The sequence below is a fragment of the Scyliorhinus torazame genome, chromosome 27, assembly GCF_047496885.1.
Source record: "Scyliorhinus torazame isolate Kashiwa2021f chromosome 27, sScyTor2.1, whole genome shotgun sequence".
NCBI lineage: Eukaryota > Metazoa > Chordata > Chondrichthyes > Carcharhiniformes > Scyliorhinidae > Scyliorhinus > Scyliorhinus torazame.
The window spans coordinates 5,915,270-5,942,160 of NC_092733.1; the positions used below are offsets into that span (position 1 = coordinate 5,915,270).

General features: G+C 51.2%; 2 protein-coding genes across 3 annotated transcripts; both read right to left on the bottom strand.

Annotated features, from left to right (window-relative positions):
* Nucleotides 1-4,852: 4,852 nt before the first annotated feature.
* LOC140403150 (F-box/LRR-repeat protein 12-like) lies at nt 4,853-13,657 on the bottom strand. 2 transcript variants are annotated; one of them, XM_072490834.1, is made up of 3 exons: nt 13,508-13,657; nt 6,770-6,842; nt 4,853-6,319 (listed from the first exon to the last, which is right to left on the bottom strand). In XM_072490834.1, exons 1-3 carry the CDS (start codon nt 13,612-13,614, stop codon nt 5,507-5,509), a joined length of 993 nt encoding a protein of 330 aa, XP_072346935.1. In that variant the 5' UTR covers nt 13,615-13,657; the 3' UTR covers nt 4,853-5,506. The 2 variants fall into 2 exon arrangements, with proteins under 2 accessions (XP_072346935.1, XP_072346937.1); XM_072490836.1 differs by lacking the exon at nt 6,770-6,842.
* A 3,363-nt stretch (nt 13,658-17,020) lies between these two features.
* fdx2 (ferredoxin 2) lies at nt 17,021-22,752 on the bottom strand. Its single transcript, XM_072490845.1, has 5 exons — nt 22,590-22,752; nt 21,518-21,569; nt 20,996-21,102; nt 19,405-19,492; nt 17,021-18,332 (listed from the first exon to the last, which is right to left on the bottom strand). The coding sequence occupies exons 1-5, from the start codon at nt 22,726-22,728 to the stop codon at nt 18,176-18,178; spliced, it is 543 nt and encodes a 180-aa protein (XP_072346946.1). The 5' UTR covers nt 22,729-22,752; the 3' UTR covers nt 17,021-18,175.
* Nucleotides 22,753-26,891: the final 4,139 nt, after the last annotated feature.

Sequence of the window (26,891 nt, forward strand, 5' to 3'; positions counted from 1 at the left end):
AGAATGTGCAAACTCCACACGGACAGTGACCCAGAGCCGGGATCGAACCTGGGACCTCGGCGCCGTGAGGCAGCAGGGCTAACCCACTGTGCCACCGTGCTGCCACTTTCACTCCACTTTTAACTGAGTCCAGTCCAGGATTTTGTACTACCCATTTAGGATTTCTTTGTATTTACTAAATGTACAAACTGATCACAGTTGCATTAACTCTAGATTCCCAGACTCCAGGAAAATGGCATCAAACTTTTGAGTTACCTCGGATGTCTGCTGCCCCACTTTAAATCTGCTTACTGCAATTGTCTCTTTAACTGAGAACCCTTTGTTTGCTCTTCCTTCAATTCTTCTGTTAAAATATCTTGGTCTCTTCTTTTAACTCCAGTCATCTTAGCCAGTCTTTCTGTCCCAATTCCCTGGTTATCTGGACTGTAATATGTTCCTTAGGAAGCTTGCCTCTTTGCAACCCCCCCCCCCCCCCCCCCCCCACCTTGTCCTGTCCAGCTTCTCCTGGTAGCTTTAAGAAATGCTTACTCCCCAGAGCCCAGTCCAGTCTCCAACTGCAATATATCCAGCTAAAACTAAAAAAAGCTGCTTTGCCTTAAAAGGTTCTCCAGTTGCTGAGCAACAACCCTCTATTTACTCTTCAGGCTGTAGCCCTCTCTAAGCACAAGATAAACTTACCAAACTTCCCCCCCCCCCCCCCACCCCCCCCCCCCCCCCCCCCATTCATACAAATACCGTTATCCAGCATGAATCCAACTATAGGTTTTATCCTTCCAGGCACAGAAACAAATTAAACCCAGGACATTATTTAATAATAATATCTAGTGTTTACCAATACAAATATAAATCTCTTAAAACCATCTCTTTTTCCCCTAACATCAGAATAATGCTCATGGCCTTGAGCAGGTTTCTGACTTTTGAAAATTAAAAATAAGACGGAATAATGAAATCTGATCCCAAAACAAAACCTCCTGGAAACTCCTAATCAAACTGGGATTCCAATTCAATGACGATAAACTGTAAAATGGACAATCTCAGAACACAATTGCCAGATTCAGTGCAAGAAAGATACATTTGATTTGATGAATTCCTGTCCTTGGGATGTGGAAGATACTCAAAAACTTCCCCCCAAAAATAAAATAAATAACATTAAACAAAAGCCAGACAAGGGCTGATATTGAAATATTTTACTTCTCCTCTGGTGCTTTAATCAGAGCAAATTGCAACTATAAAAAACAACTAAAAGCTACCACGATGTAACATTGCACAAGATTCAGCTGTGTCAAAAATGTGTAAATGTCACTGTAGAGTTTGATGTTAAGAGTCTTCAAAACAAAACCATCCCGATATGGAGAGCCCGGGAATGAAATCCCAGTGAAAATGGGCGAATAGCAATGAGATGGCGGTCCTTTGGGAATGCACTTGGAAAAGTCAAATTTTCTGAAATTGCTCTCAACATCTTTTTCTTTATTCCTCGTACCTTTTTGTTTCTTTTTCTGTCTCTTTCTGATTTATTCACCTCATCGCTAAATGGGATTCCTTTTGTAGCTTTCATCATTCTTCTTTGTTTGGATTGAGGGCTAAGATTATGCACAGTTTTATTGAGAGGCGAGGGAGGGAGAAGGAACCCCCGTATGTAAGCTGAAGATATTGTGGGGAGAACTCCAGGCTTCAATCTTCTCAAAACGTTCAGTTAGAACAAGCTCCAGCCTCTGAGGTTTCTCTTTATAAATTTAGACTATCCAATTCTTTTTTTTTTACAATTAAGGGGAAATTTAGCGTGGCCAAACCACCTACCCTGCACATCTTCTGGGTTGTGGGGGTGAGGCCCACGCAGACACGGGGACAATGTGCAAACTCCATACGGGCAGTGACCCGGGGCCGGGATCGAACCCGGGGACCTCAGCGCTATGAGGCAGCAGTGCTAACCGCTGTGCCGCCCAGAGCCTCTGAGGATTCAATCACCAAACAGGCACTGGGGACAGAAACGGTCACAGGATGTCCCGTAGAAGCAATCAACCGCATCCAACATCACAGGAAGGTCAAAGGAGATAAGAGGAGGAAATTACAACCTGGTGTGTCCATGACTGGTGTCAGGGCAGTGTCAATCGCATTTACGTAGCATTTTGAAGGTGGTACAACATTCCAAGGTACATCATAGGACAGATGACCAACAACTTGGCACAATCAGTGACCAGAAATAGGAGTAGGCCATTCAGCCCATCAAGCTTGCTCCTCCATTCAGTAAGATCATGGCTGATCTGATGTAGCCTTTTCTGTCTGCTCCCAGAAACCCTCGACCCCCCCGTCAATGAAAAATCTGCCAAATGCAGCGCTGAATATATTAAATGAGCCGGCTTCCATTGCTCTCGGAGGGACAATCCCAGACTAATGATCCTCGGAGGGAAGAAATTCCTCCTCATCTCAGTTTTAAATGGGAGCTCCCTTATTTTGAAACTGCACCCCCTGGTACTAGACTCCTCTCAGCATCTCCTCCCATTCAGCCCCCCTCAGAATCTTATATGTTTCAATAAAATCTCATTCTTGTAAACCCCAGTGGATACAGGCCTAAACTTTTCCTCATCAGCCAAGCCCCTTATCCCTGGATTCAGTCCAGTGAACCGTCTCTGAGCGGCTTCCAATGCAGGTATATCAGTTCTCCCGCCCCTCGATGTACAATTGTACACAGTATCCCAGGTGCCGGCTCATCAACGACTTCCCTACTTCTATACCCCATTCCTCTGGTAATAAAGGCCAACGTGTGTGGGATTGGAGGATGGGGAGGAGGCTGAAGTAGAGGTTTACTGGGTTGGGGGGGGGGGGGGGGTGATGTAGGGGTTTACTGGGGGTGGGTGGTGCGGTGGGGAGTTTGAGGTTTACTGGGTTGGGGGGGGGGGGGAAGAGGGGTTTACTGGGTTGGGGAGTGTGGGGGGGTAGGGGTTTACTGGGTTGGGGGTGCAGTGGGGGGGGATAGGGGTTTACTGGGTTGGGGAGTGTGGGGGGGGGTAGGGGTTTACTGGATTGGATGTGTGGGGGGGAGGGGTTTACTGGGTTGGGGGTGTGGGGGGGGGTAGGGGTTTACTGGGTTGGGGGAGTGGGGGGCGGTAAGGGTTTACTGGGTTGGGGAGTGTGAGGGTAGGGAGCGTGGGGGAAGGGGTTTACTGGGTTGGGGAGTAGGGGTTTACTGGATTGGATGTGCGGGGGGGGGTAGGGGTTTACTGGGTTGGGGGGTGTGGGGGGGTAGGGGTTTACTGCGTTGGGGAGTGTGGGGGGGTAAGGGTTTACTGGGTTGGGGAGTGTGAGGGTAGGGAGCGTGGGGGGGGGGGGAAGGGGTTTACTGCGTTGGGGGTGTGGGGGGGGTAGGGGTTTACTGGGTTGGGGGTGTGGGGGGAGTGTGGGGGGTTTACTGGGTTGGGGGGTAGGGAGTGTGGGGGGGGGTAGAGGTTTACTGGGTTGGGGTGTGGGGGGATAGGGGTTTGCTGGGTTGGGGGTGTGGGGGGATAGGGGTTTACTGGGTTGGAGGGGTGAGGGTTTACTTGGTTGGGGGGGGGGGTTACTGAGGATTCCAGATCTTGGATTGCAGCACCAAGCACTCAGACACCGATTGGGTGGTGGTGGGAGGGTTACATTTGGGGTTGTGCTGAAGGGCAGCACAGAGGCTGTGAGGGTGGTGACGGCTGCGGGAGTTGATGTAGATAGAGAGGAGGGGACGCCACAAATGAATTTGAAAACAAGGATCATATCTTTTACATCAATATTTTATCCAAAAGGGTGCTGGTGGAGATCAACAAACATTGTTTTTTTAAATAAATTTAGAGTACCCAATTCAGCTTTTCCAATTAAGGGGCAATCTAGTGGGACCAATCCATCGACCCTGCACATCTTTGGGTTGTGGGGGCGAAACCCATGCAGACACGGGGAGAATGTGTAAACTCCACACGGACAGTGACCCAGAGCCGGGATCGAACCTGGGACCTCGGCATGAGGCAGCAATCCTAACCACTGCGCCACCGTGCTGCCCGGAGAACAACAAACATGGGGGGGGGGGGGGGGGGGGGGGGGGGTGATAAGTGAATGGAACTTGGTACAGTACAACAGGGGTTTGGTTTGAGGCTGCGAGGGTGCAAAGTGGGAAGTTGGTGCAATTACATTTTGAAGGCAAGAAGGGTATGGGTGAGGGTTCCTGCAGGAGATGAATTGAGGGGGGGGGTGGAGTCAGGTTAGATCACCGAGGTGGCCTCCATGGTGGAGTTGATGACGTGATCAGAAGCTCCGCCACAGGCTGTGAGGAGTGTGGGGCAGCCTCAGACTGTTGCCAGGTTGAGGATGGGGTTTGTGACAGGAACCAAAGTCACTCTTGGAAATATTTAATTGTAAGAAATTTCTGCGAATCCATTACTGGATAAACAATCACAAATCAGATCGAGGGGACGAGTGGTGGTGAGGGAGAACATGCATGGTGGAACCGGATGTGTTTCTGATGTGTTCAAGGGCCTTTCCTGGGGGGGGGGGGGGGGGGGGGGGGGGGGGGGGATAGGAGGCAGCCAAGACTTTAGGGACAGCACAGGGGCTGGAAGAGAAGCCATTGCCGGTGATTCCCTGGCTGTGACTGGTCAGAATGGAACCGGCACTGTGACACAGCCAATAACCAAACTGCTGGGATAGTATTAGTGAAGATTGGGTTGTGCTCTGGGATCGGTGCAACAGGATCAATGTTCATGTGATGCCTATTGGCCAATGGGATTCATTCAAAGCATCAATATTCAAAGTCACATGGCCACAATTGGCCAATCAGGTTGTTCATAAAGGACGTCAATATCTTTACATTAAATAGAGGAAATAGAGATATGAATTATTACAAATGATAAAAGTTTATTTTCAATATCAATGAAACAAAGCTGCCAAATAAAATTACTTAGCTTAATTGTATAATGATTAATGAAGAGTTTAAACGTTGTTCATAGACTGACTCACTCTTGTGATCTAAGATCTGTACGTCATGCTAGTTACCAATCTTATAATGTGCGGTAAGTTGAAATTGGAAATATTTCAAAACGGTTTTCCTCAGGCAAATAGCTGAAAGCCACCCTGCCATATTCTTCCATCTGAAAATGAGCAAGATACAAAAATACAGAGTGTTAACGATCCCAGGATCCAATCTGTTTGGGGGGGGGGGGGGGGGGGGGGGGGGGTAAAGTAGATCACCGTCGTCCTGTTTCACCTCTGTTCAGCAACCTGCTCACGAGCCTCGCCTGAATACAGTCCAAACTCAACCTCATTAGTCACGGTAGTAATTCTATGTGCTTGCCACCCCATGACCCTCTCGCGCTAAGGTTGAGAGTACACACATTGATTTTGGGGTGTTAATTTACCTGGTGGCTGAAGGGGGTTATTAAAACACAATGTTCCCAGGGCCCTGACCAACCACATGGAATCAGTACAAGCCAAACCCCCCCCGGCCACAAGTCAAACCAGTGCCGTGATCGTGGACGCCAGCAATCCACTATTAAATTGTAGCCATCGAATCCATGTCAGGGAAATCGTTGGTGACAGTGCAGTTGGGTAAACTCTGCCGGATTCTGTGCAGGTCTCCCTCGGAGTATAGATTCCCATTCAGGTTGAGTTTGTTCAGCGATGGTAGGCCGGTGCAGACAGCCAGGAGTTTCTCTACGGTAATCTGGTCACAATACTCGAAGCACAGCGACTGGAGGGAGCGCAGACCTCCGAGGCAGGTCAGACCTGCATCAGTCATGGAGCAGAAGTTTGTGAGGTCTAACGTGCGGAGCTGAGTCAGGTGCCGAGCAATGTGACGTAGCGAGTCGTCCGAGATGTTGCAGCCGTGCAGCTTGAGGTGGACGACTTCAGAGAGAGACGCGACCGATTTCTCAATCCCAGAGTCAGTTACCCTGTACGTGCCGGAGAGGATCAGCACCTTCAAGGCCGTGCGTGACGCAAGGTTCTGGAGGTGCTGGTCCGAAAAGTTCGGCACATTGTCCACCTCCAGATTCTTGATCTGAGGTGGGACACGAGTCCTGTTGGACACCGCTGCCACTCTGAACCATTGCAAGGGGATCTCACAGTGCGTCAACTCCAGACTGAGCAATGACGGAGGCAGACACTCGTAACTAATACCTCGCAGATTCATCTCAATCAGCCGCAGCTCACTCAAGTTCGGACAGCGCTTCCCAATCTCCAACAGCAAAGCTTCGGTCAGTGATTCGTGCTTCTTGACGGAATGAAGGACACCTTTAACCCTTAGGGTCCTCAGAGTGCCGCCAAGGTAATGCCTGACCAGGTGCCAGAGTATCCGTGAGTTTACCTGAAACAGCAGCATCAAACCATTAGTGATTCACACAGGGAACCTTCAAATAAGATACTGAGTTAGTTTAAGAAACAGATGAAAACTCTGAGCTGAGAAACACAACATATTGCCAATGTTTACGGGGTGGATCACAGGGACTGCCTTGCGATGGAGAATAGGAGAGAGAAACTATTTCTCTGGTAAAGTTCAGAAACAGGGGGTCAGAACATTAAAATCAAAGCTAAGCTGATTGTGGCTCTGAAAGGATAAACATCCTCACAGAATAGGCAGTACAAAAGTATTAACGTTTCGTTATTAACTGTGTTTGCACATAGTGAATTAATATCCTCAATTGTGAAATTTGGAATCTTTAGAAACATCAGATTTTAAACTGCAGCCAAGATGCCCTTCTTGTAAGAATCTAAGATCTTTCAACAGAATGCTAACCACCATGCCAGTATTCTGTACCTTGTACGGAGTTAAATTAACATCTTTCCAGAGGCCTTTGTCATAAGCTAACCTCCTCCATCTTTTGCAAACTCTGTGGAAACATAAAATATGATTGTGTTAGCTCAACAACAGGTTTCCTGCAAATATGAGATAATAAAAACAGAAAATGCAGGAAAAGCTCAGCAGGTCTTGCAGCATCTGTGGAGTTAACTTTTCGAGTCTGGACGACTCTCGGATGGAACTTTGGTTCTGTAGAAGTCATATTGCACTCGAACCGCTAATTGCTTTTTGCTTTTTCTCTCTTCACAGATACTGTCGGATCTGCTGAGCTTCCCCACTGATTTCCTGCGTACCCTTGCTGCTGTATCGACCAACTCAAACCTCAGCTTGTCTCAGTTAACGACGTACCTGCCTCAGGGTCAGAACATTCAGAGTATAAAGCTCACAGCAAACTCCCTCCCAGAGTACATGCCACCACTCCCACCTCCCTCCCCCCCCCCCCCCCCCCAAGAGTACAAGTCTTCTGAACCCAAACCCCCTCCCACATTACAAGTCCCCGCCCTCCAGCCCCCCCAGACAACACTTCCACCACACCCAGAGTTTCAGTAGTCCACAGGAATAGAAGGAGGCCACTGGGCCTGCTCAGGCTCCTCCACCATTCCGATTACAGTCGATTTGTATCTCAGCTCCACATCGCTCGACAGATTTACCACAATTACTCTCAGTTGTAAAAGACTCTGCAATCCTAGGGGCAAAATTCTCTCAGTTCAGTTATCCATCGAGGGCTGCGACATTTATACATACCTCACTGACCTTCACAAATAATTCAGCCTCAACTATTCTGAGATACTTTGATGCGAACAATGTACTAAAAATGAAAGTGCCGGGGGCGCAGTGGAGAGAGCTGGGATCGGCCATTGTTCCCTTCCCTCTGCTCAAACTATGTGGTGAAATACATTTCCAAAATTTGGACAGTACTAACTCCCATAATGTACAGAGTAATCTTTTCAAAATACAGACCAGCACACCGCTCTCTCCTGAAGGCGCTGACTCTCTCTGGGGTACAGTTCCCCCTCTCCTGACTCTCTCTGGGGTACAGTTCCCCCTCTCCTGACTCTCCCTGGGATACAGTTCCCCCTCTCCTGACTCTCTCTGGGGTACAGTTCCCCCTCTCCTGAAGGTACTGACTCTCCCTGGGGTACAGTTCCCCCTCTCCTGACTCTCTCTGGGGTACAGTTCCCCCTCTCCTGACTCTCCCTGGGATACAGTTCCCCCTCTCCTGACTCTCTCTGGGGTACAGTTCCCCCTCTCCTGAAGGTACTGACTCTCCCTGGGGTACAGTTCCCTCTCTCCTGACTCTCCCTGGTACAGTTCCCCCTCTCCTGGCTCTCTGGGGTACAGTTCCCCCTCTCCTGACTCTCTCTGGGGTACAGTTCCCCCTCTCCTGACTCTCCCTGGGATACAGTTCCCCCTCTCCTGACTCTCTCTGGGGTACAGTTCCCCCTCTCCTGAAGGTACTGACTCTCCCTGGGGTACAGTTCCCCTCTCCTGACTCTCCCTGGGATACAGTTCCCCCTCTCCTGACTCTCTCTGGGGTACAGTTCCCCCTCTCCTGAAGGTACTGACTCTCCCTGGGGTACAGTTCCCTCTCTCCTGACTCTCCCTGGTACAGTTCCCCCTCTCCTGACTCTCTGGGGGACAGTTCCCCCTCTCCTGACTCTCTCTGGGGTACAGTTCCCCCTCTCCTGACTCTCCCTGGGATACAGTTCCCCCTCTCCTGACTCTCTCTGGGGTACAGTTCCCCCTCTCCTGAAGGTACTGACTCTCCCTGGGGTACAGTTCCCCCTCTCCTGACTCTCCCTGGGATACAGTTCCCCCTTTCCTGAAGGTACTGACTCCCTCTGGGGTACAGTTCCCCCTCTCCTGACTCTCTGGGGTACAGTTCCCCCTCTCCTGACTCTCACTGGGATACAGTTCCCCCTCTCCTGACTCTCTGGAGTACAGTTCCCCCTCTCCTGACTCCCACTGGGGTACAGTTCCCCCTCTCCTGACTCTCTGGGGTACAGTTCCCCCTCTCCTGTCTCTCACTGGGGTACAGTTCCCCCTCTCCTGACTCTCTGGGGTACAGTTCCCCCTCTCCTGACTCTCTCTGGGGTATAGTTCCCCCTCTCCGGACTCTCCCTGGGGTACAGTTCCCCCTCTCCTGACTCTCTCTGGGGTACAGTTCCCCCTCTCCTGACTCTCCCTGGGGTACAGTTCCCCCTCTCCTGACTCTCTGGGGTACAGTTCCCCCTCTCCGGACTCTCCCTGGGGTACAGTTCCCCCTCTCCTCACTCTCCCTGGGGTACAGTTCCCCCTCTCCTGAAGGTACTGACTCTCCCTGGGGTACAGTTCCCCCTCTCCTGACTCTCTGGGATACAGTTCCCCCTCTCCTGACTCTCTGGGATACAGATCCCCCTCTTCTGACTCTCTCTGGGGTACAGTTCCCCCTCTCCTGAAGGTACTGACTCTCCCCGGGGTACAGTTCCCCCTCTCCTGACTCTCCCTGGGGAACAGTTCCCCCTCTCCTGACTCTCTCTGGGGTGCAGTTCCCCCTCTCCTGACTCTCTGGGGTACAGTTCCCCCTCTCCTGACTCTCCCTGGGATACAGTTCCCCCTCTCCTGACTCTCTGGGGTACAGTTCCCCCTCTCCTGACTCTCACTGGGGTACAGTTCCCCCTCTCCTGACTCTCTGGGGTACAGTTCCCCCTCTCCTGACTCTCCCTGGGGTACAGTTCCCCCTCTCCGGACTCTCCCTGGGGTACAGTTCCCCCTCTCCTGACACTTCCTGGGGTACAGTTCCCCCTCTCCTGACTCTCCCTGGGGTACAGTTCCCCCTCTTCTGACTCTCACTGGGGTACAGTTCCCCCTCTCCTGACTCTCTGGGGTAAAGTGCCTCCTCTCCTGTCTCTCCCTGGGGTACAGTTCCCCCTCTCCTGACTCTCTGGGGTACAGTTCCCCCTATCCTGACTCTCTCTGGGGTATAGTTCCCCCTCTCCGGACTCTCCCTGGGGTACAGTTCCCCCTCTCCTGACTCTCTCTGGGGTACAGTTCCCCCTCTCCTGACTCTCCCTGGGGTACAGTTCCCCCTCTCCGGACTCTCCCTGGGGTACAGTTCCCCCTCTCCGGACTCTCCCTGGGGTACAGTTCCCCCTCTCCTGACTCTCCCTGGGGTACAGTTCCCCCTCTCCTGAAGGTACTGACTCTCCCTGGGGTACAGTTCCCCCTCTCCTGACTCTCTGGGATACAGTTCCCCCTCTCCTGACTCTCTGGGATACAGATCCCCCTCTTCTGACTCTTTCTGGGGTACAGTTCCCCCTCTCCTGAAGGTACTGACTCTCCCTGGGGTACAGTTCCCCCTCTCCTGACTCTCCCTGGGGAACAGTTCCCCCTCTCCTGACTCTCTCTGGGGTACAGTTCCCCCTCTCCTGACTCTCTGGGGTTCAGTTCCCCCTCTCCTGACTCTCCCTGGGATACAGTTCCCCCTCTCCTGAAGGTACTGACTCTCTCTGGGGTACAGTTCCCCCTCTCCTGACTCTCTGGGGTACAGTTCCCCCTCTCCTGACTCTCACTGGGATACAGTTCCCCCTCTCCTGACTCTCTGGGGTACAGTTCCCCCTCTCCTGACTCTCACTGGGGTACAGTTCCCCCTCTCCTGACTCTCTGGGGTACAGTTCCCCCTCTCCTGTCTCTCACTGGGGTACAGTTCCCCCTCTCCTGTCTCTCACTGGGGTACAGTTCCCCCTCTCCTGACTCTCTGGGGTACAGTTCCCCCTCTCCTGTCTCTCACTGGGGTACAGTTCCCTCTCTCCTGTCTCTCACTGGGGTACAGTTCTCCCTTCTCCTGACTCTCTGGGGTACAGTTCCCCCTCTCCTGACTCTCCCTGGGGTACAGTTCCCCCTCTCCTGACTCTCCCTGGGGTACAGTTCCCCCTCTTCTGACTCTCCCTGGGGTACAGTTCCCCCTCTCCTGAAGATACTGACTCTCCCTGGGGTACAGTTCCCCCTCTCCTGACTCTCTGGGATACAGTTCCCCCTCTCCTGACTCTCTGGGATACAGTTCCCCCTCTTCTGACTCTCTCTGGGGAACAGTTCCCCCTCTCCTGAAGGTACTGACTCTCTCTGGGGTACAGTTCCCCCTCTCCTGACTCTCCCTGGGGTACAGTTCCCCCTCTCCTGACTCTCTCTGGGGTACAGTTCCCCCTCTCCTGACTCTCTGGGGAACAGTTCCCCCTCTCCTGACTCTCCCTGGGATACAGTTCCCCCTCTCCTGAAGGTACTGACTCTCTCTGGGGTACAGTTCCCCCTCTCCTGACTCTCTGGGGTACAGTTCCCACTCTCCTGACTCTCTGGGGTACAGTTCCCCCTCTCCTGACTCTCTCTGGGGTACAGTTCCCCCTCTCCTGACTCTCTGGGGTACAGTTCCCCCTCTCCTGACTCTCACTGGGGTACAGTTCCCCCTCTCCTGACTCTCTGGGGTACAGTTCCCCCTCTCCTGACTCTCACTGGGGTACAGTTCCCCCTCTCCTGTCTCTCACTGGGGTACAGTTCCCCCCTCTCCTGACTCTCTGGGGTACAGTTCCCCCTCTCCTGACTCTCCCTGGGGTACAGTTCCCCCTCTCCGGACTCTCCCTGGGGTACAGTTCCCCCTCTCCTGACTCTCAATGGGGTACAGTTCCCCCTCTCCTGACTCTCAATGGGGTACAGTTCCCCCTCTCCTGACTCTCCCTGGGGTACAGTTCCCCCTCTCCTGACTCTCACTGGGGTACAGTTCCCCCTCTCCTGACTCTCCCTGGGGTACAGTTCCCCCTCTCCTGACTCTCACTGGGGTACAGTTCCCCCTCTCCGGACTCTCTCTGGGGTACAGTTCCCCCTCTCCGGACTCTCTCTGGGGTACAGTTCCCCCTCTCCGGACTCTCCCTGGGGTACAGTTCCCCCTCTCCTGACTCTCCCTGGGGTACAGTTCCCCCTCTCCTGTCTCTCTGGGGTACAGTTCCCCCTCTCCGGACTCTCCCTGGGGTACAGTTCCCCCTCTCCGGACTCTCCCTGGGGTACAGTTCCCTCTCTCCTGACTCTCTCTGGGGTACAGTTCCCCCTCTCCGGACTCTCCCTGGGGTACAGTTCCCCCTCTCCGGACTCCCTGGGGTACAGTTCCCCCTCTCCTGTCTCTCCCTGGGGTACAGTTCCCCCTCTCCTGAGTCTCGCTGGGATACAGTTCCCCCTCTCCTGACTCTCACTGGGATACAGTTCCCCCTCTCCTGACTCTCACTGGGGTACAGTTCCCCCTCTCCTGACTCTCACTGGGGTACAGTTCCCCCTCTCCTGACTCTCCCTGGGGTACAGTTCCCCCTCTCCTGACTCTCACTGGGGTACAGTTCCCCCTCTCCTGACTCTCACTGGGGTACAGTTCCCCCTCTCCTGTCTCTCACTGGGGTACAGTTCCCCCCTCTCCTGACTCTCTGGGGTACAGTTCCCCCTCTCCTGACTCTCCCTGGGGTACAGTTCCCCCTCTCCGGACTCTCCCTGGGGTACAGTTCCCCCTCTCCTGACTCTCAATGGGGTACAGTTCCCCCTCTCCTGACTCTTAATGGGGTACAGTTCCCCCTCTCCTGACTCTCCCTGGGGTACAGTTCCCCCTCTCCTGACTCTCACTGGGGTACAGTTCCCCCTCTCCTGACTCTCCCTGGGGTACAGTTCCCCCTCTCCTGACTCTCACTGGGGTACAGTTCCCCCTCTCCGGACTCTCTCTGGGGTACAGTTCCCCCTCTCCGGACTCTCTCTGGGGTACAGTTCCCCCTCTCCGGACTCTCCCTGGGGTACAGTTCCCCCTCTCCTGACTCTCCCTGGGGTACAGTTCCCCCTCTCCTGTCTCTCTGGGGTACAGTTCCCCCTCTCCGGACTCTCCCTGGGGTACAGTTCCCTCTCTCCTGACTCTCTGGGGTACAGTTCCCCCTCTCCGGACTCTCCCTGGGGTACAGTTCCCCCTCTCCTGACTCTCCCTGGGGTACAGTTCCCCCTCTCCTGTCTCTCTGGGGTACAGTTCCCCCTCTCCGGACTCTCCCTGGGGTACAGTTCCCCCTCTCCTGACTCTCACTGGGGTACAGTTCCCCCTCTCCGGACTCTCTCTGGGGTACAGTTCCCCCTCTCCGGACTCTCTCTGGGGTACAGTTCCCCCTCTCCGGACTCTCCCTGGGGTACAGTTCCCCCTCTCCTGACTCTCCCTGGGGTACAGTTCCCCCTCTCCGGACTCTCCCTGGGGTACAGTTCCCCCTCTCCGGACTCTCCCTGGGGTACAGTTCCCCCTCTCCTGACTCTCACTGGGGTACAGTTCCCCCTCTCCTGACTCTCACTGGGGTACAGTTCCCCCTCTCCTGTCTCTCTGGGGTACAGTTCCCCCTCTCCTGACTCTCCCTGGGGTACAGTTCCCCCTCTCCGGACTCTCTCTGGGGTACAGTTCCCCCTCTCCGGACTCTCACTGGGGTACAGTTCCCCCTCTCCTGACTCTCCCTGGGGTACAGTTCCCCCTCTCCTGACTCTGACTGGGGTACAGTTCCCCCTCTCCGGACTCTCTCTGGGGTACAGTTCCCCCTCTCCGGACTCTCACTGGGGTACAGTTCCCCCTCTCCTGTCTCTCCCTGGGGTACAGTTCCCCCTCTCCGGACACACATTGGGGTCTCTCTCTCCCCGGGGCCGGGCCTCCTCCCCGGGGTCGGGTACCTGCTGATCCGGAGCAGTTGCCGGGTTGGGAGATATTTCAGGATTTCCACCAGCACGTTCTCCGGCAGCGAGTTCAGCGTCGCCGCTTCCCCCGAAACTGAGGCCATTTTGACGGCAGCGAAACCACAACATCCGCCTCCCGGCCCGGCCTCCCGCCGCACCGCCCCCTCCCGGCCCGGCCTCCCGCCGCACCGCCCCCTCCCGGCCCGGCCTCCCGCCGCACCGCCCCCTCCCGGCCCAGCCTCCCGCCGCACCGCCCCCTCCCGGCCCGGCCTCCCGCCGCACCGCCACCTCCCGGCCCGGCCTCCCGCCACACCGCCCCCTCCCGGCCCGGCCTCCCACCACACCGCCCCCTCCCGGCCTCCCGCCGCACCGCCCCCTCCCGGCCCGGCCTCCCGCCACACCGCCCCCTCCCGGCCCGGCCTCCCGCCGCACCGCCCCCTCCCGGCCCGGCCTCCCGCCACACCGCCCCCTCCCGGCCCGGCCTCCCGCCACACCGCCCCCTCCCGGCCCGGCCTCCCGCCGCACCGCCCCCTCCCGGCCCGGCCTCCCGCCACACCGCCCCCTCCCGGCCCGGCCTCCCGCCACCCCGGCCCGGCCTCCCGGCACCCCTACCCCTCCCGGCCCGGCCTCCCGCCACACCGCCCCCTCCCGGACAGGCCTCCCGCCACACCGCCCCCTCCCGGCCCGGCCTCCCGCTGCAGCCACCACTCTGTGAAACTTTCCCCTTCACTTTGAACATTTGCCCCCCTTTGCAATTGGTACTTTCACCCTAGTCCTCAGGCAGGTTTGTCAGCGTGACTTACCCTTCAAAAACCCTGCTGACAATGGTGGATTGAGCTTTGTCTTCCCAAACGTTCAGTCATCTCCTCAATGATTGATTCAAGCACCTTCCCCACCACAGTGGTCAAGCTAACCCGTCGATAGTTTCCTACTTTTTGCCTCTTTCCCTTTTGGAATGGGGGTGGCACATTAGCGCATGTTTCCAATCCACCGGGTCCATTCCAGAATCCAGGGAATTCTGAAATATCATAACCAATGCACCCACTATCTCTACTCCACCTCCTTTAATACCCTAGGGTGCAGGCCATCCGGTCTCGGAGACTTAGCTGTCTTTAGTCCCATCAGTTTATTCAATACTGTCTCCCTTGTGATGGCTCTTACACCAAGTTCTTCTGCATTAACTGCAGTTCTTGGAAAATGTTTATTATCCTCTACCGTGAAGACAGAGGCAAAATATCAGTTCAGTTCCTCCGCCATCTGTGTTCCCCATTATTACCTCATCAGTATCATCCTCTAAAGGGCCAACATTTACTTCAGCTATTGTTACTAACTTTCTCCTTGGTTCAATTGCTGTTTTATTACCTTTGCTCTCGAGTCGCCAGGTAGCTTTATACCGCCACGAGGTTCAAGTCAGAGTAATGATCAATAACCCAATACACCGATTAGTAAGATTCAGATCAAAGCACATTTATTATACACAGTAATCGCTACTCATTCACAAATTCTACGTCTAAGCTACTTCTACAACTAACAGGCCTCTACTTAACTTCGGACTGGCCCACCAGGTCAGGGAAACAAATGGCCTTTTGGTCGGGTCCTGAGTCTGCGGGATTCGAAGTTGGTACGGATCGGTAGCTAGGAGCGCCTATCTCGTAGCGAGCGTTGAATTAAGACTTACTTCTGTCAGTAGTCACTGCACCGGTCACGGTCAATGTTGGTTTGTGTTGCTGGGTGACCCGGGCAGGACGAAGAGGTGAAGAGAGCGATATGAACTTGGGGGTTAACTCTTTATAGTCCCCAGGGGCTTCCTGCCTTTCGGGGCGGACCCTGCACCTGGACCCAAGTGATTGGACTTTGTCCCAATCGCTTGGTTCGATTTCTCCAATACTGGAGCGGTTCCCTGATCGATGGGCGGTCTTGAGGTGTTCGTTCACCTCCTTTGTGTTGGCTCCTGCTGGCGCCGGGGAGTCTGGCTTTGCTTTGTGTGTCCAAAATGTTACTTTTTGTTCCCAGGGATTGCTCATCAGTATGCAGATGGCTGCTACTTTGTTATGCTGATGGTCGCTGGTATCGATGTTGTCTGGCCTGTTGCAGAGTTGTGCACTACACTTTCACACATTCTGACCTCCTTCATTAATCTCTGATAACACTCAGCCTCATCCCCAACTTTCACACCCACAGTCACCATTTTACATTTTCTTACCCCTCTCTAGTCATTACACTAGCCCTGCCTGTTCATCCTATTAACCTTTACCTTCTCCTCACACACTGACCTGCTGCTTTGGTTCCCATTAACCTTTATACTTCTTGTAGTTTTACCCTTCGCCCTTTCACCTGTTCTTTAATTTAGTTCCTAGTGCCTGATGATCCCCCAAACAGGTCATCTTTCCTAGTCTTACCTATGTTGTTCGTCCCAAAGTGGACCACAACACCTGGATCCTCCTCCTCCCACAGCCATTCAAGCCAGTTTGAGATGTCCCTCACCCTGGCACCAGCAACATACCATGCGGGGCTCTTGATCCTGTTTACAAAGGATGCTATCTGTCTCCCTAATTATAGAATCCTCTACAACTACTCTTTTGTACCACAGTGCAGTGGTCGGCTAGCTCATCCTCCCTGCAGTCCTTTTCCTTATCCACACAGGGAGCAAGTGCCTCGTACCTGTTGGACAAGGTCAAGAGCGGAGGCTCCTCCATGCCTGAACTAGCGATCCCTCTACCTAGTCCATCATCAGAGTAACTCTGGTACATTGCAACACAGTACAGCATCCCAGAGAGATACCACAAATCCAGCTGTGGCGTCAAGCCCAGCAGGACACCATGTTCCCCTTCAACACAATCGCAGGGGTATGACCAGGCTGCATTCTCTCTCCATTCCTTTTCCTCATGCTTATTGATTTCGCCATGAGGAAGGTGATGGTGGCTGCCGACTCTGCCATTCTGTGGCAATGCCACCGGCCAATGGAGCTGGATTTTGCCGGTGACATCACCTTTCTGGCTGAAGACCCCCAATCTTGAGAGTAACGACACCAAAGTTATTTATTTTAAAAGAAAATTAGAGCACCCAATTCTTTTTTTTCCCCCAATTAAGGGGCAATTTAGCGTGGCCAATCCACCTATCCTGCACACCTTTGGGTTGTGGGGGCGAGACCCACACAGACACGGGGAGAATGTGCAAACTCCACATGGACAGTGACCCAGAGCTGGGATCGAACCCGGGTCCTCAGCGCCATGAGGCAGCAGTGCTAACCACTGCCCCACCATGTCGCCAGTACATTTTGTATAAAGTTAAACAGGCAGTTTAAAATATAACAATCTTACAAAACCTCACATTTATAACACCTCTCTCAATAATCTAACCTTAACTCTGATTTTCACCCAGAAACAGAGTTTACCCGATCCACCACACAAACAAACGCCGTCGGAATGGACGACAGGTCACACTTTTCACAAAGACACAGACAGGGTGGAGTGTTTGTTTAGGCAGCTCGACAGAGGAAGTAGACACCGATTTCAGGAAAACAGCGAGACATGGGGTGTCAAAATATGTCTCTGGCTTTATTGTAGATTATGTGCATCAATATTTTAATGTAGCAAAGTTTAAATAAATTCCAAATGTTTAAAATCCAGTCATATTTACTAACCGTAATGCAAAGAAAAGTACAGCATTTGATGTAAGATATATATTTAGTTTTGAAACACTTCTGTTGGAGCAGTTTGTTAATTGTGCGCGTTGTCAGGACACTGCTGTTTGAGAGGCCTTTCCGCTGGCTATCCACACACCCAGTGTGACTCGGATAAGCTGGTCTCTGGAGGAGGATGCAGAGGGTTACAAAGCAGCGCTCAACCTGGGTGAGGTATTGGCCACTTTTGGGTTCATAGGTCAGTGGGAGAGGAGGGATCTTACTTTGGGGCGTTGATTAATTATTCCGAGTCTCGGCCTTGAACTGTCTGGTATCAAAATCCCAGAGAACCTGGTGATCAATCCCAGGAATCTACTCTGTGCATCGTAACTCACACAAGTTCATTAGGACACCCTGCAGAGATCTCTACTCTCTGACAGCAGAGCTCAATCCCTATCCTTCTGAAATACTTCAACCTCAAAACTCTTTGAGCTGTGTCAAGAAATTTCTCAAGAAACGCCTGCAGCCACGGCACCTCCTGGTTTCAAAGTTAATTTGTGCATTTATGCTCAGAAACCATTGGCCCCTTCACCATAAAGGAGTCAATTTACAGCATCACAGATGCCAGTACTGCTGCTCGTGGCTTTACAAAGCTCGGTGAACAAACGGCACTTTCCCAAATCGCAAAACTTAGTCCCATCTGATGGAGGCCACTTTAATGGTGCTAATAGCAGTGGTTAGAACAGGGGTGAGACAGGAGAAGACACACTGCTTGGAAATCCTCAGAGAGGTTGTGGGGGGGAGTGAGACAGGGAGTGAGACTGGAGGGAGTGAAGGGAGACTACTGAGAGTGACTTTTACCCTTACATTTCTTACTGCCCGTCTTCTCCCCAACTGCAAACTAACAAATTGATTGCACTGTCCCTCTCCGCGCCTGCCTCGAGGTAAAATGGATTGCCCATTAGGTGCTGCTCCGCCACGTTCAAAACATTACTGGAATGATACGATTCGCTCTATACACCACGCGTCCCAGCAATTAGCCATCAATGGGGTTTTGGCACATGCCCATCAACATAGAAGTTCCTGGTGATTTTTGGCAGCGTCAGCTCCATGCCTTCTAACTCTTTGGTAAGGATGACCTGACACCCCAGCCGGGAGTTGAGCTGCAGGACTGGTGCCATGTCCAACATGTCTTCCTCCCTGGAAAAACAATTCACTTGCATTTAATCAGACATACACATCTTCATCTGCAGGTAGCTCTCACCTTCGCAAACTCTGACACGATTCTATGGATAAAATATTTCAAACTTCAATTCCCTTTGATAGAACCTGTTGCCACATTAATGGATGCTTGTTTTCATTATAAAGGCCGATTCTACTCACATTCACCTTACACTGCAAGTATTTGAGAATACAGTTCAGCAAATGGAAATTATCAGGTTTAGCATGAATTAGGAAGCGGGAGAGGGACTGAATTCTAACCGGAAGTGGGAGGGCCTGAATTCTAGCAGGAAGTGGGAGGGGCCTGAATTCTACCCAGAAGTGAGAGGGGCCCGAATTCTAGCCGGAGGTGGGAGGGGCCTGAATTCTAACCGGAAGTGAGAGGGGCCTGAATTCTAACCGGAAGTGGGAGGGGCCTGAATTCTAACCCAAAGCTTTTGATTTGATTTATTGTCACATCTATTAGTATACAGTGAAAAGTGTTGTTTCTTGCATGCTGTACAAACAATGCATACCGTACATAGGGAAGGAAGGAGAGATTACAGAATGTAATGTTACAGTCATAGCTAGGGTGTAGCGAAAAGATCAACTTAATACGAAGCAGATCCATTCAAAAGTCTGATGGCAGTAGGGAAGAAGCTGTTCTCGAGTCGGTTGGTACGTGACCTCAAATTTTTGTAACGGAAGAAGGTGGAAGAGAGAATGTCCGGGGTGCGTGGGGTCCTTAATTATGCTGGCTGCCTTTCTGAGGCAGCGGGAATTATAGAGTCAATGGATAGGTGGCTGGTTTGCGTGATGGACTGGGCTACATTCACGACCTTTTGTAGTTTCCTGCGGTCTTGGGCAGAGCAGGAACCATATCAAGCTGTGATACAACCAGAAAGAATGCTTTCAATGGTGCATCTGCGGCATCAAGCGAGTGTGAATTCTAACCCAAAGTGGGAGAGGGCCTGAATTCTAACCCAAAGTGGGAGAGAGTCTGAATTCTAACCCGTAGCGGGAGAGGGTCGGAATTCTAACCTAACACACAAGAGTTGAAACATTTATGTACCTTTCAACGGCTTCAGGCAGTTTATCGAAATGTTCTTCATCCACATACACGTGGCAGGTTGAACAGGCCAGTGAGGCTTCACATGCACCTTCACATTAAAAAGAAATGGTTATTTTACATACATTGGCCACAGGTTGTGGGGGTGAGACCCACGCAGACACGGGGAGAATATGCAAACTCCACACGGACAGTGACCCGGGGCCGGGATCGAATCTGGGACTTTGGTGCCTTGAGGCAGCAGTGCTAACTGCCCCTAGTGTGTTTAGCTTTCGTAAGATGATGTAGTTTATGTCAGGATCTAGGGTTTGAGGCAGTCCGATGTTGAGTTTAAGTTTTGGGTTTCAATTCAGTTAAAGATTTGACTGTGTACAGACCAGCAGCTTTTCTCAAATAAATATAGTGAAAAAGATTTTGCCTGAGAACATAACACAGTTTCTCAAAGGCTGGCACGTTAAACAGTACACAGGCAAGAATGTCCAAGCTGGTTCCTGAAGGATTTCTCCCTCAACGTGGTTTATTCAAGACATCTCTTTACAGCAGGTATTCTTGGGTTGGCTGACTGTATTTAAAAGTGGATTTTGACTTGGTGGGTTTTGCTTGAGTGGAGATAAAAATTAGCAGCTAGTATTTAGTGTTTCTTGTTATTCTTAAGCATGGTTTTAATGGTAATTGAAAGCTACTTTTATATTAAGGTTAATAATACTGTGTTAGTAATAAAACTTGTTTTGGGTGGCACAGTGGCTAGCACTGCTGCATACAGCGATGAGGATCCGGGTTCAATCCCGGCCCTGGGTCACTGTCCGTGTGGAGTTTGCACATTCTCCCATGTCTGGGTGGGTTTCCTCCCACAGTCCAAAGATGTGCAGGTTAGGTGGATTGGCCATGATAAATTACCCCTTAATTGGAAAAGAAATTTGGGCATTCATTTTTATTTAAAGTAATAGTTTGTTTTGATACACCATATATCCAGATGTCTGCTTTGTGCGTGGAATCACTCCTGAAATGAAGTATCCTTTCCTCACCGTATACAAATTAAATAAAATATTAGGGTATCTGTCAGGTATCCTAGCAACAGTTGGGGTCTTGTCTGGGATGTAAGAACAGGGAGACACACACACACACACAGACATTACAAGAGGGGATAATGGGTAATGATAAATTTTGTCAGTGTCCCTCAGTTCAACTACTGCCCGACAGATAAGCAAAGATGAAACCTGGAGTCGCTTTGTGGTGTTGTTCAGCACTACACCAGGCAGCATATTTACCACATGAGGTACCAGACATAGAGCCCTACAAGCCTACAAGGTACGTCCCCATTATTTACACCCTTATGATATAAAAAATCAGGAATACACATCTGACAAGCTGATGTGCTTTCTCAAAATTGTGGAACATGATTTGCAAAATACTGCAATTCAGATTAGGGGCTTCTTACCAAGGTACAATCTTCCTTCTCTGGTAAGATGTCATTCACAGAACAGCAGGAGGAGTTTTACCCAGCGCCCTGTCAAATATTTATCCCATAACCAACATCTCCAAGTCAACCTGTTCTTTTTCTTTGAGGTAAAGATTTTGCTCCATCGGTACTCACCCTCCAGTTCAATCCCATTTTCATGAGCCAAGTGCAGTATATTGTCGCCCACCTTCCCCTTCACAGGAATCCGACGCCCTGATCGGTCAATAAAGGTTACATTTACACTGAAACAATGGAAAATATTGTCTGTAACACAATAATTTGGTGATTAAAGTTATAATAAAGAGAATTTGATGCATTTATTAAAGGTTGTTTGTAAAAATCAGTGAGTTTTATTGCTGAAAGTGTTGATGTTCTAACTTATCCAGCAGCCATGATTTGCTGTAATGATTTAAGCGTCCTTCAGATACTTTATCTCAGCCATCACTTCCATAGGCAACTCATAGTGCACTCAGAACCTTTGATTAAGTAATCTACGATATCAATTGAACCAGATTTCTCATTACTCATCAGATCTCTCCACCAAGAGCAAATAAGGTCATAAGACAAGAGAGGGATCATATCTCAGCATATTTAGGAGGGGAAAAAAAACTGAGGGAGGACTACATAAGCCTCCAAAGGTTAGCTATCTGTACTTACACATCCGTTAGATTCTCAGATTTCTGGCTTGTGTCGTCATACTGATGGGTATCTGCAAACAAATACATGTGGTCAGCATTCGAAATGAGGGTAGCTTGAAGTCCCATCCAAGATAAATCAGCCCAGAGTGACTTGTACAACAGGTGACGGTTCAACTCAGACATTTAACAAGTGAATTAAACACTTGCCTGATCTTGGGTGAATTTGAATTGCCAGAAACAAATAAATATTTTAAGCGGTCTCTTCACTGGATTCTAAACGGAGCCGTGCTTGAGACCAGAACCAATGGTCAAAGTCAGCCACAGGCACAACTTAGAGCGAGCTGCCCTATTGGAGCAACTGCTCATCATCTGGGTGATATTAGAGTCAGACCGTGGCTCCTGGGGAGGGAACCTGCGGGGTCGGTGCCTCCCCGGGGTCGGTGCACCCCCCCCCCCCCCCCCCCCCCCCGGGGTCGGTGACCCACCATACCATCTCGATTACTGCCCACTGTTTGATCCAGTCGTATCTTCGCTGCTGCTCAACCCCACAAGGTCACCGCTCCTTTCCCTCAGAGTCATTTAACCCCCCTCCCCCCTACTCCACTCCCACCACCCACTCCCTCCCCACCACCTCCCACCCTTCAGGGCCCCATTGCCCTCTGCATCTTCCTTTATGGGTCACTGCCCGCTGGAGGGGTGGGGCCCTAGTGGAGAGAGGGGGGGGGGGGGAAATGCCGGTCACTGCCCCCCCCCCGGTGGGGGGGGGGAAATGCCGGTCACTGCCCCCCCCCCCCCCCGGTGGGGGGGGGGGGGGGGGGGAAAGAGGGTCACTGTCCCCTTGGGGGGGTCACTGTCCACTGGGTGGGGAGGAGTCACTGCCCCCCGGGTGGGGAGAAGAGGGTCACTGTCCCCTGGGTGGGGGAGGAGTCACTGCTCCCTGGGGGGATGGGGGGGGGGGGGGTCACTGTCCCCTTGGTGGTGGGGGGGGGGTCACTGTCCCCTGGGTGGGGAGGAGTCACTGCCCCCCGGGGGGATGGGGGGGGGGGGTCACTGCTCCCTGGGGGGATGGGGGGGTTCTCGCTCTCTCTCACCCGGGTCTGAGTGGAGATCCCGGGCCGGGGCCCTGAGCCGCCTGTCCTGGCGATGTGCCGGCGGGGACCCCGGTCCCCGGGGAGCCGCTCTGAGCCTCAGAGCCCAGCGGAAGCCCCGCCGCAGACTGGCCGCCGCCATGACACCCGCGTGGTCAGCTGACCCGCCACTGACGTCAGCGCCGCCTCTTAAAGGGGACGTCCCGGTCTCTTAAAGGGGATGGCAATTTCGAAACGCCGAGGGAAATTCTCACATGGTCTAATCTGAAAAGGTTCTGATTGTTTGGAAATAGCCAAGATTCTCGTTCCAGTTTCTCACAACAAACAGAAATAAATAAATATTCAAACCTGACTCCGGGACTGACCTCCTGAACTCCTCCACCTCTCCCTTGGCAGGATTAACCTTTCCTCCAACCAGCTGGAGGCCATTCTGCCCCTCCAACCTGTTCTGCTATTCAACCCAACCATTGCACCTCCGCCGCATTTTCACACCATTGATCCTTTACCTTAACATTCTCAGTTTCAAAGGGGTAATTATTTAATTTGACCTGATTAATGCCGGTCATAGTGTGCCATTTTAAGGAAGGGGGCAATTCCTGGAGGGTCATCTGACCCGGTTGGTAAATGGGGCTGGAGCGCACAAACTCTGGGGGCGGAGCGTGGATTCCCAGTCGGTTAGGAGTCTTGGAACATGACAGCTTTGATCCCACTCTCTGTGCATTGTTATTACTTTAATAAACCGTTATTTGTTAATCAACTTGGTGGCCACCAGTGGCGGCAAAATAAAAGCAGCGGCCAGCAGGGCTCCGCACATATAACCTGATGAGGAGTCGGATTTGCACAGATGCCCCCGACTCAAAACGTTTTGAGGAGCTTGTGGAATCAGTCAAGGGACGCTATCACTGGAGCCTTCGATAATGTTTGTTTACTTTTAAAATAGAATTTCCAATAAGGGGCAATTTGTGAAATTGCGAGTGACATTCGCCTCTTTACGGGTTTCCCAGAGGTTCTGGTCTCAGATAATGGAATTGCTTTTACTTGTGAAGAATTTTGACATTTTACAAGAACGAGCAGCGCTCAACATATTTGAATTTCTCCCTCCAACCCGGCTTCAAATGGACTGGCTGGGAGAGTCGTCCAAACTTACCAGCACGGTAGCATAGTGGTTAGCACAATTGCTTCACAGCTCCAGGGTCGATTCCGGCTTGGGTCACTGTCTGTGCGGAGTCTGCACATCCTCCCCGTGTGTGCGTGGGTTTCCTCCGGGTGCTCCGGTTTCCTCCCACAGTCCAAAGATGTGCAGGTTAGGTGGATTGGCCATAATAAATTGCCCTTGGTGTTGGTTGGGGTTGCTGGGTTATGGGGATAGGGTGGAGGTGTGGACCTTGGGTAGGGTGCTCTTTCCAAGAGCCGGTGCAGACTCGATGGGCCGAATGGCCTCCTTCTGCACTGTAAATTCTATTCTATTCAAACATTCAACAGATTCCTGCTCACCTGTCGAACTACACCTCAAGTCATCACAGGTGTTAACACCCACCGAGTTACTGTAATAATAATCTTTATTGTCACAAATAGGCTTACATTAACACTGTGAAAATCCCCTAGTCACCACATTCCGGCACCTGTTCGGGTACACCGAGGGAGAATTCAGAATGTACAAATTACCTAACAGCACGTCTTTCGGGACTTGTGGGAGGAAACTGGAGCACCCGGAGGAAACCCACGCAGACACGGGGAGAACGTGCAGACTCCGCACAGACAGTGGCCCAAGCCGGGAATCGAACATGGGTCCCTGGCGCTGTGAAGCAATGGTGCTAACCACTGTGCGACCGTGGCTATTGGATCTTATATTTCCCAACTTGGCGGAGAGGATGGAGGTTAAACAGAATGCACAGAAAAGGCACCATGATCTGAAAGAAGCTCAAAGGATGTTTGAGCTGGATGATTTGGTTTAGGGGAAGAATTGTGGTGCTGGCAAAAACAGGTCCAGCGTCAGAGCAGGTGGATGTTCAAGAGAGGTTAAAAAAAAAACATGTGAACTATCGGAGGAGGATCTGACGCACTCCGAACCAATGGGACAACCTGGCCGGGGTAGGCTCGTTACTGATATGGCTATGAATGAAAGTGATGCCGCAGCAAACTACCCAGAGGATGAATGCAGTAATGTTCCAGGGGAACCGAGGAAACTATCTGTATGGATGCACCTTCGTAAATAGAGCGTCATTCCAATGAGGTTCAAACTGAAGTTACCTCTACTGCTGAAGCACCCATTAGTGAATTGCATCACTCTTAAAGGATCAATAAGTCCCCTGACCAACTTACCCGATAAGAGACAGTAATGAAGGGGCGGCACAGTGGTTAGCACTCCGGCCTCACGGTGCCGAGGTCCCGGGTTCAATCCCAGTCCCGGGTCACTCTCCGTGTGGAGTTTGCACATTCTCCCCATGTCTGTGCGGGTCTCAACCCACAACCCAAATATGCACAGGGTAGGTGGATTGGCCACGCTAAATTGCCCCTTAACTGGGGAAAATAAAGATTTCGGCACTCTTAAAATTTATATTAAAAAGTGAGTTTTGAGAGACTTGGTTATTTTTGTAAATAGTTTCTTTGCAAATTAAGTAATGTAATCAGGATGGTAAAGGGAGAGGGATGTGGCAGTGTGCCCCTCCATCAGGGTAATTTCCTAGAGTGTCACGTGACTGGAACAGGTAAACCCTGGGAGCTGTGTGTGGTTTTCCCAGTCAATTAGGAGTTTGGAACATGGTAGCCTTTTATTTCACTGTCTGTGCAGAGTCATTACTTCAATAAACCCTTACTCGTTAAATCAACTTGGTGGTCGCCTGTCTGTCAGGATATTACAATACCTTAATGACCAAACTCTAGTTTTATCAGAAATTTGTTTGTCAACAGTTCTTTAGATGTTTAAAAAAAATGAAGTGTGTGAATATTTGCAGTATTACCAAGAGGCCTTTGCACAGGCACCAGAATAGCTGTGCAGGGACCGCGACAGTGAGACATTATTTTGTCATGGGAATGTCACTTCAAGAAATGTTTGTCTGCTCAAGTGGCTGCAGTGATGTCAGAGATTTGAGGAAAAGCTTGGGTGTGTGTGTTTTTTAGTTTCGTTTTAGTGTTGGAGCTACAGCCAGCCAAAGAAGGTGTAATTTTGATCTCTCTGCAATCTAAAGACTATCTCTAGATCATTTGGTGAATTCAGAGTGATAACTGCTCTCAGTAGAGAATTTAAAACCTGATGTGCTTCTTTTAAAATGTTTTTTTTTTGTCTTATGGATGTTAAAAGGAAAGTTTAAGGGTTACTTAGTGTTGTATTCTTTGGGGGTTGTATTTGAATTGATGGTTGCTAAGATGTTCACTGTATGTTTTAAAAAGGTTAACTGAGTTCATTGACTATAAACATTTTAAAAATACTTTTTGATTTCTGCTGCACCACACCTGTAGAGTGGGCCGTGTGCTCCCCATACACAATCTAATAAAAGTCGTGGGTCAGATGATCTCAATGATATACTTTGGAGCTCTCTAAACCCTGACCCATAACAATTTGCACAGGGACCATACACAGAAACTGCGAACAAATTTTATTCAGTATCACATCAATGGCTTAGACCTTGAACCATTGAAGAGTTGCAGCACAGAAGGTTTAAGGTTTTGTTTTAGTTTGTGAATCATGATCAGCACAGGCCTGGAGGGCCGAAGGGCCTGTTCCTGTGCTGTACTTTTCTTTGTTCTTTGAAGGAGGCCATTTGGCCCATCTCGTCTATGTCAGCCCGAGGACATCCAGGTGCCCTTTCGAATCCCACCTCCCTGCACCCGGTCCGTAGCCCTGTTGCTCAGAGACCCAAGGTGCAGATCCAGGTATTTTTAAAAAGAATTTAGGATCTTTGCCTCCACCAACTCAGGCAGTGAATTCCAGATACCCACTACCCTGTGTAAAAAAGTTTTTCTTCATGTCCCCTCTACACCTTCTGCCACTTAACTTGAACCTACGTTCCCTGATTCCAGAATTCTCTGCCAAGGGAAACAATTTTATCCTGTCCACTCTATATCTTCCCCTCATAGTTTTGTACACCACAATCAAGTCAACTCTCAGCCATCTTTGTTCCAAGGAAAATAACCCCAAACTATCCAATCTCTCCTTGTAGCTACACTTTTCCAGCCCTGGCAACATTCTTCTAAACCTCCCCTGCTCTCTCTCTAGGGCAATAATGTCCTTCCTGGAATGTGGTGACCAGAACTACACCCAATACTACAGTTGTGGACTCACCAGTGTTTTATACAATTCCAACA